This window comes from Perca flavescens, chromosome 15 (genome assembly GCF_004354835.1).
Source record: "Perca flavescens isolate YP-PL-M2 chromosome 15, PFLA_1.0, whole genome shotgun sequence".
In the NCBI taxonomy this organism is placed as follows: domain Eukaryota; kingdom Metazoa; phylum Chordata; class Actinopteri; order Perciformes; family Percidae; genus Perca; species Perca flavescens.
Window position 1 is genome coordinate 9,725,109 of NC_041345.1, and position 11,165 is coordinate 9,736,273.

The 11,165-nt window shown below is 40.2% G+C and overlaps 1 protein-coding gene across 3 annotated transcripts; it reads left to right on the top strand.

Annotated features, from left to right (window-relative positions):
• The first annotated feature begins 3,654 nt into the window (after positions 1-3,654).
• Positions 3,655-11,165, top strand: LOC114570286 (somatostatin receptor type 5). 3 transcript variants are annotated; one of them, XM_028600533.1, is made up of 4 exons: positions 3,655-4,179; positions 8,734-9,443; positions 9,609-10,016; positions 10,494-11,165. In XM_028600533.1, exons 1-4 carry the CDS (start codon positions 4,146-4,148, stop codon positions 10,578-10,580), a joined length of 1,239 nt encoding a protein of 412 aa, XP_028456334.1. In that variant the 5' UTR covers positions 3,655-4,145; the 3' UTR covers positions 10,581-11,165. The 3 variants fall into 3 exon arrangements, with proteins under 3 accessions (XP_028456334.1, XP_028456336.1, XP_028456335.1); XM_028600535.1 differs by having other exon boundaries at positions 3,657-4,179; positions 10,497-11,165; XM_028600534.1 differs by having other exon boundaries at positions 3,657-4,179; positions 8,737-9,443.

An 11,165-nucleotide genomic window follows, 5' to 3' on the forward strand; every position in this document is an offset into this window, starting at 1 on the left:
TCAGCCGGACAAAGTCGGTGACTGACACCACTCTGATATGATCTCGATGCACATTCCCGTAGCTTGATATAGGAAGGCAGGAAGAGCATGGGCTTAAAGCCAGAGTGACAGAGCGCTAGGAGAAAGAACAGGACTGTTTGGAGAATCATCTCATATTTTCAACGTAATCCAACAGCCATCTGATTCTTTCTGTCTCATATTTTAACAACTAGCAGACACAGACCAGAAGTAACATTATAACAATAAAATGGTGTCAAATCAAGTCAAAATACAACATTTCTTTTCCAAATTTTACAATAACAAAGTTTAAAACAAGTACTGCATTCGGTATACTGTATATTCTTCATGTATAACTACTGGTGATCACTTTTTCTCTCACAGGTCTCACAGGTAGAATAGTAGTAAGCAATACAGCACAGTAGTTTATAGGGACGCATGTTACTGCTCAGTTTATCAGAATTCCCCTTGGATTTAACTGTCAATAGAATATGATAGAAAATTTTGACCTCATTGACGAAAGCCGTACACATATACTTTTTTCTGACTTACAGCTAAAACTGCAGATCTTTTAAAACAAACACAAATCTCCAGCAATACTTTTGGTTCCGCATTGTAGTATTTCCATGTGTGCTCAGTATTTTTGCACTCAGCTAGTGGAGCAATCCCATATATGGCAAGATTTGGTGTTTCAACTTTAAATAAATTAGATCACTGCAGAAAATTCAGTCTAATAAGAATTTAAACACACTAACGGAATATGAAACAAGCAATACAAGACAAAGAACTTCATATTGTGTCCACCCCATTTATATCAATGGGAGTAGACTAAAACAAGTTTTATTGCAGAGCTATTGTATTAGACTGTATTGACATGTTGTCTTTTTCATTCCACGCATTCTTCTTCAACCTTACATTACCCACAATGCAACTCTACCGCCAGTTCAGTCAGAGTATGTATGTAGCCTTAAGGCGCTTACACACATAGCCGACGGCCGACCGTTGACAGAAAAGCCAGTCGAAATGATCAGTCTCTCCGTGTCCAAAAAGTGCCACAGAACACATCAAAAAGACGAGAAGAGACGTAATACATCTCTATAACAGCAGGCGGCGCTAATCTGTATTGTTGTCCAGGAAATGAAAACCGGCAGCTGATTGGACGAACGTGTCACATGGGTTTGTTTTCTCCGGAAATTCAAAGCCAAACTGTCATGGCGGACGTTCAGAATACAATCTCATATTGTACTAAAATACGCCAACAGCCCCCCAGACTGACGACGGCACGGGACACACCGAACAGATTCGCGTCACTGACCTCGCCAGACTGTCTCACGGCCGATAATCGGCTAAGTGTGTCAGCGCCATTAGTCTCACTTTGCCAGACCATCCTCCACACTCTGCAGAGGAGGGTCTGGCTAGTCCACACAACATTCCGGGATGGGAGAAAAACGTGCTCTCATTTATTGGCATTTCTTTAAACCAATCACAATCATCATGGGAGGTGCTAAGCTCCGCACGGAGCTGCTGCAAAATAGCCTCAAGAAGGAACTTGTTTTGGTGGAACGTGTATGTTCAAAAGTTGTTTTAGTCGTGCGAGAGAAAACTCAGATTGGACAGATAGTCTAGCTAGCTGTCTCAATTTACCATGCTGAGATCTGAGGAGCAGTTAACCATAGTCCTTATAAATCCACCAGAGTTAGGAAACGGACGGTCGGTGAAAATACATGCACCCAGCAGAATTTCCTGCAGCACCGGGGCAATTCCGGAAGTGTAACGTCGAGGGTAGGCTATAGACTTATGTAGCCTTGAGCTGCTAGCTTTATGCAGAGATGAGGAGTAGGCTATGAGGAGCCGTTTAGGCCATATATCAAAAATGCATTCACATTCTCCACTTTTACCTTACACACACAAAAAGCATGCACACACACTGCTTTCACCTCGCACACTCTTCTCTCACAAAACGTTGTCTGTGTGCAAGGTAAAAAGGGATCGAACTGCCAACCTTCCAATTGGTAGACAGCTGCTCTACCAACTGAGCTAAATCTGGGCCACCACTTATGTATCAGCTTGCACACATTGCTTTTTTGCTCACACACAGACATTTTAGCTTGCACACAAACAACTTTTGACCTTGCACACAGACAAGTTTTTGTGAGAAAAAGTAGTGTGTGCGAGTGGAAAGTGGTGTGTATGTGTGTGTGTGTGTGTGTGTGTGTGTGTGTGTGTGTGTGTGTGTGTGTGTGTGTGGTAAAGGGGTGTGCATGTATTTTATATATACGGCCTTAATGGCCCCTCATACTAATATATGGACAAAACGTTCTTTTGTCTCTCTGGAGCCACATATGCAGTAAAACTCCCCAAGACCTGTAAACAGACTTTAATGTGTAAACTTTGAGCTCTCCTTAAATAAACTGGTTGTCACGGCTGAAGTGAGCGGGGCAACAGGAGTAGGACCCAAATGCTGATGGCGGAGGCAGAGCTAGTGCAGTTTAATGATTTATTAACGAAAAAATAAGATGCAAATGCGTACAGGTCCATTAGGCAGGCAAGGGTCAAAACCAGAAAGGTAAACAAATCCAACGAGGAGCAGGCAAGGAAATCCAAAATCCAGAGGTCAGGCAATAGGGCCCCAAACAGGCAGACAGATAAGACAACCTGGCATTGGAACAATGGATCTGGGTCGGTATAGTAAGTGGCTGGTGAGGGAATACATTGATTCTAGGGCAGATGGGAGTGGCGGGATCTGGAATGAAAGGAGAAAAGTCTGAAGGCATTTGGTGGACAGGTAAAGATTAACGCTGAAGGGGCCTGTGAAAGAGGAAATTGCTAAAGAAAGGGACGGAGAGGCAGAATAAGCAGGAATATGTACAATTAAGACGGAAATTGGGAGTATAATTCACTTGCTCTCTTGTGCTTACTGTATTTACTGTACCCTTTAGTCCAGTTTAACACCTTTACGTTTGGTCAACAGTTTTTATTGACCTCTTCAGCTACAAAAAGAAACTGTATCTGGACAAACAGGTTTATATTTGCCTAATATTCAATAGTTTGTTTGTGTTTGCACCAACCACCAAGGCAAATTCCCTTTAAGTGTTACTTACTTGGAAATAAACCCTTTTCTGGCAAAAGTCTTGTTTATGTAGTCGTAACCTGAAAAATAAGAGCTGCATTGCCTGCAATGGAGAAAATACAGTGTAAATTAGCCATATCATCATCATCATCGTGCTACACTGTCCCCACAGGACAAGCCTCTGACAGTGTTTATACACTCACAAGTCTCATACATCTCCCCAATGGTCTGGTTAGGACCGGTTAAACAGGACCCATAAACAATAGGATGTCATCTACTTCCCCATGTTTCTTCAGAACCCACTTTGATGCTTCAGACTGATGGAACATGCAGGAATGGTGTACACATTGTAAACAAGCACATACAGACACACATTGCACACACACACACACACAGCTGCACTCCTGTATCCTAACCTGGATGATAGCAACACAAAACTAATGTCTTAAAAGTAGTTAGGTAATCTCTCCCTCAACGCGCAATCTCATCCTCCCCCACCATTTTTCCATTTCAGCATAATTTCTCGCGCTCCGTCTCAGGCGCCCGCAGGCCAAAATCAAAGTGATTTATTCCCCAGGCTGCACCTGGGCATTGCTCCATTTCTCTCGTTGTCTTTCACACACAGTTAAAAAGTTAGTATCACTTTATGATTGACTGGAAGCTCTACAGGCGAAGAAAAGAAAAAGAGAGCTACAACTACACCAGCAACTGGTCTTGTGCTGTGAGGTGACAGCCACCCATGGGTGGGACTTTCACATCTAAAGGCGGGGTGATGTTTTCCACATAAATACTCGCAGTGAGTTGAGGCGCTAAATGATCCAGTGAGAGACTCCTTACCAGCTTAGGGATGTATTTCCCCTTGCACAGAATGTTCCTATAGCCTAGACCTAACCTGTGAGGATAAGTCCTGTAAGATATTGTTGCATTTTGCGCCTCTGTAAATGAAAATCTGAGCGTGCTGACATCAAGAAAATGACTCAACAAGAAAAGTCAAGTGTGAGGAGGTTTCTCTTTCAAGCGACGAGTCAAAAGAGCGAGAGAGATGACCTCGAAGAAAGCTGCATGAATACTTCGGGAGATGCCACCAGATAGTGGCACACAGGAGCGCACAGGTAGGTTGAATCCCATCGGATGTCGACGGCATTTAAAAGAAAGCAATGTGTTTATGAAATTGAATTAAGTGTAACCCTCATCATTTATTTTAGTCCTTGATTGCCCAACAAAGGACGTGAAACGGCACACTGTGTTTGGAAAACTGTTATGAGCCTAAAGGTTCATATTGTCAAACTCCGATTTAATGAGGCATCTCATGGCTGCGGGCTATAGGGCTATTGTAATTTGGTGGGCAATAATGTCAAGCCCCATGCATTCAGGAAGGGGACAGGGGCTTCAAGTGTTTGGTTCTAAACAACATGCTGCAGGCTGCGCGTCAGTCCCGTGTTTTGAAGCGCGGTTCAGTGAATCTTCGCGTCACCCAATTTATTTGTGCAACACGTTTTCACAGCCTCGGGTTGCAACGTCTGACAACTATTATAAGGTTATTATTATTTTTAGGTCACCCACTAAGGCACCAGGCGAGGGCATATATGCAGTCTTGCAGGAGCAGAATGCATTGAATCATTAGGGTGCCAACTGGCCATTGCTCTAATTTCAGGCTTACACGTTTATGGCTATTAGGGATATCCGTCACAACCTTAAGACCCCATATAAAACATGCAGGGTTCACAGTGTGGTGCGCTCGCACGACATGTGTATCATAGATTGAAGTGCAGAATGTAAATAATAACTTTAATTAATAGACAATTCATTGTTTTAAAGTTTACGTGAAATACAAATGTTCAGATGTCCTCATTCAGATAAGTGTCTTACATTTACCAACATTCAACATTCAGTTGCATAATAATGAGTGGTGAAAAGTAAATGTGTACATTTACTTATGTATTATACTGAAGTAAAAAAATAGTACCTCAATTGTAAGGTAGCCTACTTGTAAGCCTACTATATCATTTTCATTTTATGTTACTTTATACTTCTACTCCACTATATTTATTTGACAGCCAGAGTTACTAGTTCTTTGTGCGGATTCAATTATTTTTTTTTACAATATATACATCAACTAATGAATTATGATGTATTGTTGTAGATGTAAGATGCACTGCAGTATATAAAGTAATTAAAATGAGCTCCACCATAACCAGCTGCAGCATTAAAGTGATGTACAGCATACTTCAATGCATCAATAATTATAATCCAGTTATATATTATTATTATTATTATTATTATTATTATTATCCAGTATTTTTGCCCTGTGGTATTGTTACTTTTACTTACGTAAAAGATCCATCAGCAAACATCTATCCTTTCAATCAGTAAAGTCATGCTTTGTGTACCTCATCTCCTGTTACCATTTGTATGCTAGAATATAGCACGGGTGGGAATCACAGTGTACCTCACGATATGATACGATACATGGCTCACAATAGTGATAATATCACGATACAGCAATTCTGTGATAATCAATATATTTGCTAGACAATCCTATAATGATACATCATGATAACCGTCGAACTATGAATACAAAATGCCCGTGAAAATGTTTTCTCTCCGTATATATTGCAAGTCCAAACTTGGAATTCTGCACAATTCTGCAGCACAAGTTTTTCAGTCTGTGAATTAAGATTACAGAACTATAGAGCAACTATGGACCCTGACTTTGGACTTAAACGTGGCTGGGGCATCGGCTATTTTTCTCAAACTGCTGTCCGCCATCTTGTTGAAAACCTCTTCCTCTTCGGCTAGTTAACTTATGTTCAAGTTCCCTCATTCATGTGTTGAGCGCCAGCTCAAGGAGCCATTAGTGATGCTGGCAGCAGGGGACTCTATTTAGAAGCCTTATTTTATTAATTAAAATATTAATATCTGGCGCCAGCATATGGATTGTTGTATCGCACAAAGGATATTGCGGTATCGATATGTCATTAAACACCAAGAATAATACATATTTATACATGGTAGGCATTTCACAAAATAGTGACCTATTTGACAAAATCAATAACTTTTGCTGAATAGGTTTGGCCCAAAAACCTACTTCAACCCTGTTATTTATCACTGTGGCACTCTAGCTCATCAAGGATGTGGGCTACCTGCCACTTGGCTCAAGTTTTTTTTTTTTTTTTTTTTCTGTCCCCATATTATGGACATCTAATTCACTTGGGGTGATAGCACTTAACAGTAAATCGTGGTCAAGCCCCCCAATCAGATAGAGCGTGTTTTAGCAGCCTGGGGCGGAGTTATATATATATATATATTCATGTGTGCCAAATAACTAACTACTATAACTAACTCAACTATGCCAAATTGGCATAGTAAAATTTTTTTTACAGTGCCATTTGTTGCTCATTAAAAGAAAACTGTACCGCCCTAATGTCACCTAATGTTGGGTCACTGTTCCCCATAGCCTGGATGTTCTCCGGAGTTCTGTGAAGTTTGTATACACATTTATATAACACACATCAGACTAGCATGCTTCAACGATGCTCTATTCCAATTACAGTTAAGACATTAGAGACCATTTAATGCCATGTCACTATGCGACAGAAGCTGCCAGGATATTGCAACTTTATTTCCCACTGTTAGACTCTTATTAGAATGTAAATTGGAACACATTGCATTGGAGTGCGAAGGAAATAATCTCACAATTTCAAAATTAAAGGTCATAACTGTGATCGTTTACTGCGTAATAAAGACTTTATTTTCTAGTTTTGGTCTAATATAATACATTATTAGAGGTTCATTTGTGACTAATTACAGAACTATACCGTAAGTAAAGTGAAAGCCACCATCATTTCCCACTGTTAGACTCTTATTAGAATTTATTAGAATGTAATTTGGGACACATTGCAATGGAGTGTGAAGGAAGTAATCTCACAATTATGTTGTCTTTATTAGACAGAAAACAAAGTTTTAGACATCATAAATAGTCCCATGGAGTTTGTAGGTGGTACATACATACATACATACATACATACATACACACATTATAAACTATTAATACATGCTTCATTGACACTATACTCCCATACCAGTTAATGGACCTTTTTCATGGCAGACATGTTGACATGTCATAGTAGGGAAAGCGCAGGTGTATTCAAAACCATTAATGATGGCTGCATTCCACTTAGGAGAGGACCTGGTATTGTGCGTGCTGACTCACTGAAATAGCTTACCGGGACACTTGATGGAATTGAGCCATCGTTAAGGTTATCAATTTAAGTTGTGCTTTTCCTACTATGACAAGTCAAAATGTCTGCTGTGAAAAAGGTCCATAAGATATCAGAACATGTAATGCCTTGTTACTACCCGATCACATATAGGCTATGGAAGCTGCAACTTATTAATGGGTAATTAGGGACACATAAGAATAGAACTGTACCGTAAATTGTAGTGAGATCCGTCTTGTTTCCCACTGTTATACAAGGTAATTTGTAACAAATTACAACGAAAATGGCTAATTGATGCACATATTTGCACATAAGTACACAGGCAAAGGTAAAACACACAGGTGGTATTTTAACAAATGTATTTACTTATTCATTTGTGAATCGCAATTCGCTGTGTCTTGTCTTTCACAGTGGGACCCTTTCCGTGTCGTCTAACAATATTGCCTGTGGATAGAGAGCACAGAGCAACGCAGATTGATTTAAGCCATTTACTTGCAGATTGTAAGTGTAACAAGCGGTTAAACAGAATAATACAAATACATGAATAGTCATTGAGTTGTCACAGCACTATTCAAATCATTTAATGACTGTAAATGGGATCTGCATTCTCCCTGGATGAAATGTTTACAGTTCACACAGCAATAACGTACTGTAAATAGAGAGCAAGCTAGCTAGGCTAACTAGGTAGCTAGTAGGCTAGTTTGCATTGCAGCATTTTTAATGTAACTGAAATGAGTCTTTACCAGCATTGCCACGGCACAATGAGTACACTTAACATCGACTAAACATTGCAACTTTGCGAAATACAGATTATTTAGCTATCGTACTACGTGAAGGTTTAGCAGTAGTTTGTATTTAATAGGGTCAAAGTATATTATATTTTGGGTCTTATACAGCATTCCATGCAGTTTCAATTTAGCAGAAATGTGTCTGGGCATAACTGTGTTTCTTCACTCTCTAATAAAGTCCACATTATTTCTAGTTTTGGTATAATTTGGTACTAAGTAAGGTTTATATTAATATAACTGTTAATTTTCTGTCTAATAAAGACCATGTTATATCTAAATTTGGTCTAATTTGATATATAAATACGGATTACGGTCTTTTTAATGTACTGTAAAATAAAGTGCAACCCTAATATCCTCTTCTTCCTAAGTGATACTTCCTATTAAGAGAAATGGCATGTTGGTCACTGGCCCAGACAATTCAATGGAAAGTTTCTCTTGTCTCCTGGTAAATATGGGCATCTTGCCTAGAGTACCTCCTGCCCATGTGTTGTTGTGAAGTGCAAAAGACATGACAATAATTCTCTGAAGCAGATATTCACAGAACCCACAATACTAAACTTTTTTTAGCACGTGAGTTATTGTTAAGTATCCCATATAATGCTTTTAAATTTGTGTCTCAGTCTTTTCTCTAATGATTTTTTTCTTACTGTAATCCAAGCAGACACCAGCACTCCTTTCTTCAACATGGATGGCTATGACAATTGGACACCGATATCTGAGAATGTCAACATGTCTTCCTCCCAGTCCTACCCCAACAACACCTACAACAATATGTCAGAGGTGCCCGCACCAATGCCGTTCAGTGTGGTCACCGCAGTCGTTTACACCATCGTCTTCATTGTGGGTCTTCTGGGCAACACACTGGTCATCTATGTAGTGGTTCGCTACACCAAGATGAAGACTGTAACCAACATGTACATCCTCAATTTAGCCTTGGCAGATGAACTCTACATCCTGGGAATTCCCTTCCTTGGCACCAATAGTGTGCTTTCCTACTGGCCGTATGGAGATTTCTTTTGCAAGGTTTGCATGACTGCTGATGCCATGAGCCAGTTCTCCTCCACCTTTTGCCTGACGGTGATGAGCATCGATCGCTACCTGGCTGTGGTTCATCCTGTTCGCAGTGCCAAATGGCGGCGGCCACAGGCGGCCAAGGTTTTCAATGGCATGGTGTGGGTTGTGTCCTTACTGATTGTGCTGCCGGTAACGATCTACTCACATGTACAGGAGGACTTCAATACCTGCAACATAACCTGGCCTGACCCACGTAACTTGTGGTCCATTGTCTTCATACTCTACACATCCATCCTGGGCTTCTTTGGTCCTCTGGTTGTCATCTGCCTCTGCTACCTGCTCATTGTCATTAAGGTAATTGGCCAGATACAATTAGCCTCCGGCTTTTATTGGTGTCTAAATACATTATACAATTGGCCTCCGGCTTTTATTGGTGTCTAAATACATTCTTGTATTTTACTGTAAGGTTCTGCTCTCATAATCTCATAAATCCTTTTTAATTAACCATCTCACTTTTAGGTGAGGTCAGCAAGTGTGCGTGTAGGCCTGACTAAGCGGCGTAAGTCGGAGCGCAAGGTGACACGCATGGTGGTGATCATCGTGTTGGTCTTTGTACTTTGTTGGCTGCCCTTCTTCATTACCAACATTGTCAACCTGATTCATATCATCCCTGAGAACAACACCACCGCTGCTGTCTACTTCTTCCTGGTCATCCTCACCTACGTCAACTCTTGCGCCAACCCAATCCTCTATGGCTTCCTCTCTGACAACTTCAAGCAGAGCTTCCAGAAGGTGCTCTGCTTCCACAAACCAAATGATTATGGCACCACAGGCCGGGTCGGAGGGGGACGGAGTGCATCCCAGGAAAACCACAATCCTGTTTTACCCAGAAATCCCACACAGAATGGGAAAATGCAGTGCATTCAGGTATTGTGCAAACAGTATATATCTCTGAATTGTAAAGCACATATATCACATTTTACATCAGGTATATTGAAAAGAAGGGTGAAAACAGAGGGAGACATGATAATTGTGCTTTAAATACATGTATCATAGTCATTTTATTCTTGAAAGTCTTACTTCCTAACATGTTTCATAGTTATGTTTATACTTTGGGACCAAACCTAAACCAAAGCTGCGTTGTAAATTTGCCATCAGCTATCAGCAGCCCCAACTGTCAAAGTGCTCAGTCTCCTTAATGTCTTCTATCCTCTGTGTGAAAATGTCACATCCAGAGAGGAAGCCCACTTTATGTAACAGACGGGAAATAACTAAACCCCAGGTTATAACTGTCAACACTCACATTTTTGGGGATTCCTTCACTGACAACAAGAGCAACAGCTTATGTCAAAGTTTGTCATTCTGTCTTAATTGTATCCCTAATCCCTGTGTCTGTGGTTTCAGCAGCCTGTCATGATGGAGGTGGTAGGGGACCTTGACAGCGATCCTCTAACTTCAAAAGCAGAGGTGAATGGCCAGTCAGCGCTATGAGTTTTCAAGCTGACCCACCATGTGCTAGTGCGTTACTAGTGCGTGGGACTTGGACGATTTACTCAAGGACCTTTTATTGATTGGTATTTCCTGTCTTTATTGATGATCCTCCTTCTCTGACTGGGAAATTTTGTTGAGAGGAGCAAAATTAGGAGAGAAAACCATTCATCACGGATCCCCACATTTTTGTTTGTTCTTCATGTCTTTGTACTATAACTAGGTTGGCTGCATTGTAAAGATATAAAAATCTCAGTACAATACCAAATACAGTCATGCAACCTTAAACTGCTTTAAATTCTCAAATACATTTTTTTACCTTACAAAAACAGACTTTTATTTTCAATAAGCTTATATTGGACATTGTCATTTTCTCTAATTTCAGTTTTTGATCATATTCTGGTAAGAAACCTTGTTTTCTGATGTGTTTTTGTTATATTTGCTGCTGATGCTTTATGCTATTAATCTGTGTTTACCTGTTGTCTTGATAAATTCAGTATATGATGTTCACAACACTAAGACAAACGTGCAGGAAGTCTTGAGTTAACGCATTGAACAATAAAAATAATAAATTTTTTTCAAATATTT

Coding starts and splice junctions, on each gene's coding strand:
- LOC114570286 (XM_028600533.1), top strand. CDS start 4,146: ATGCCACCAGATAGTGGCACACAGGAGCGCACAG. Junction 9,444..9,608: donor ACCTGCTCATTGTCATTAAG/GTAATTGGCCAG, acceptor TCTCACTTTTAG/GTGAGGTCAGCAAGTGTGCG. Junction 10,017..10,493: donor GGAAAATGCAGTGCATTCAG/GTATTGTGCAAA, acceptor CTGTGGTTTCAG/CAGCCTGTCATGATGGAGGT.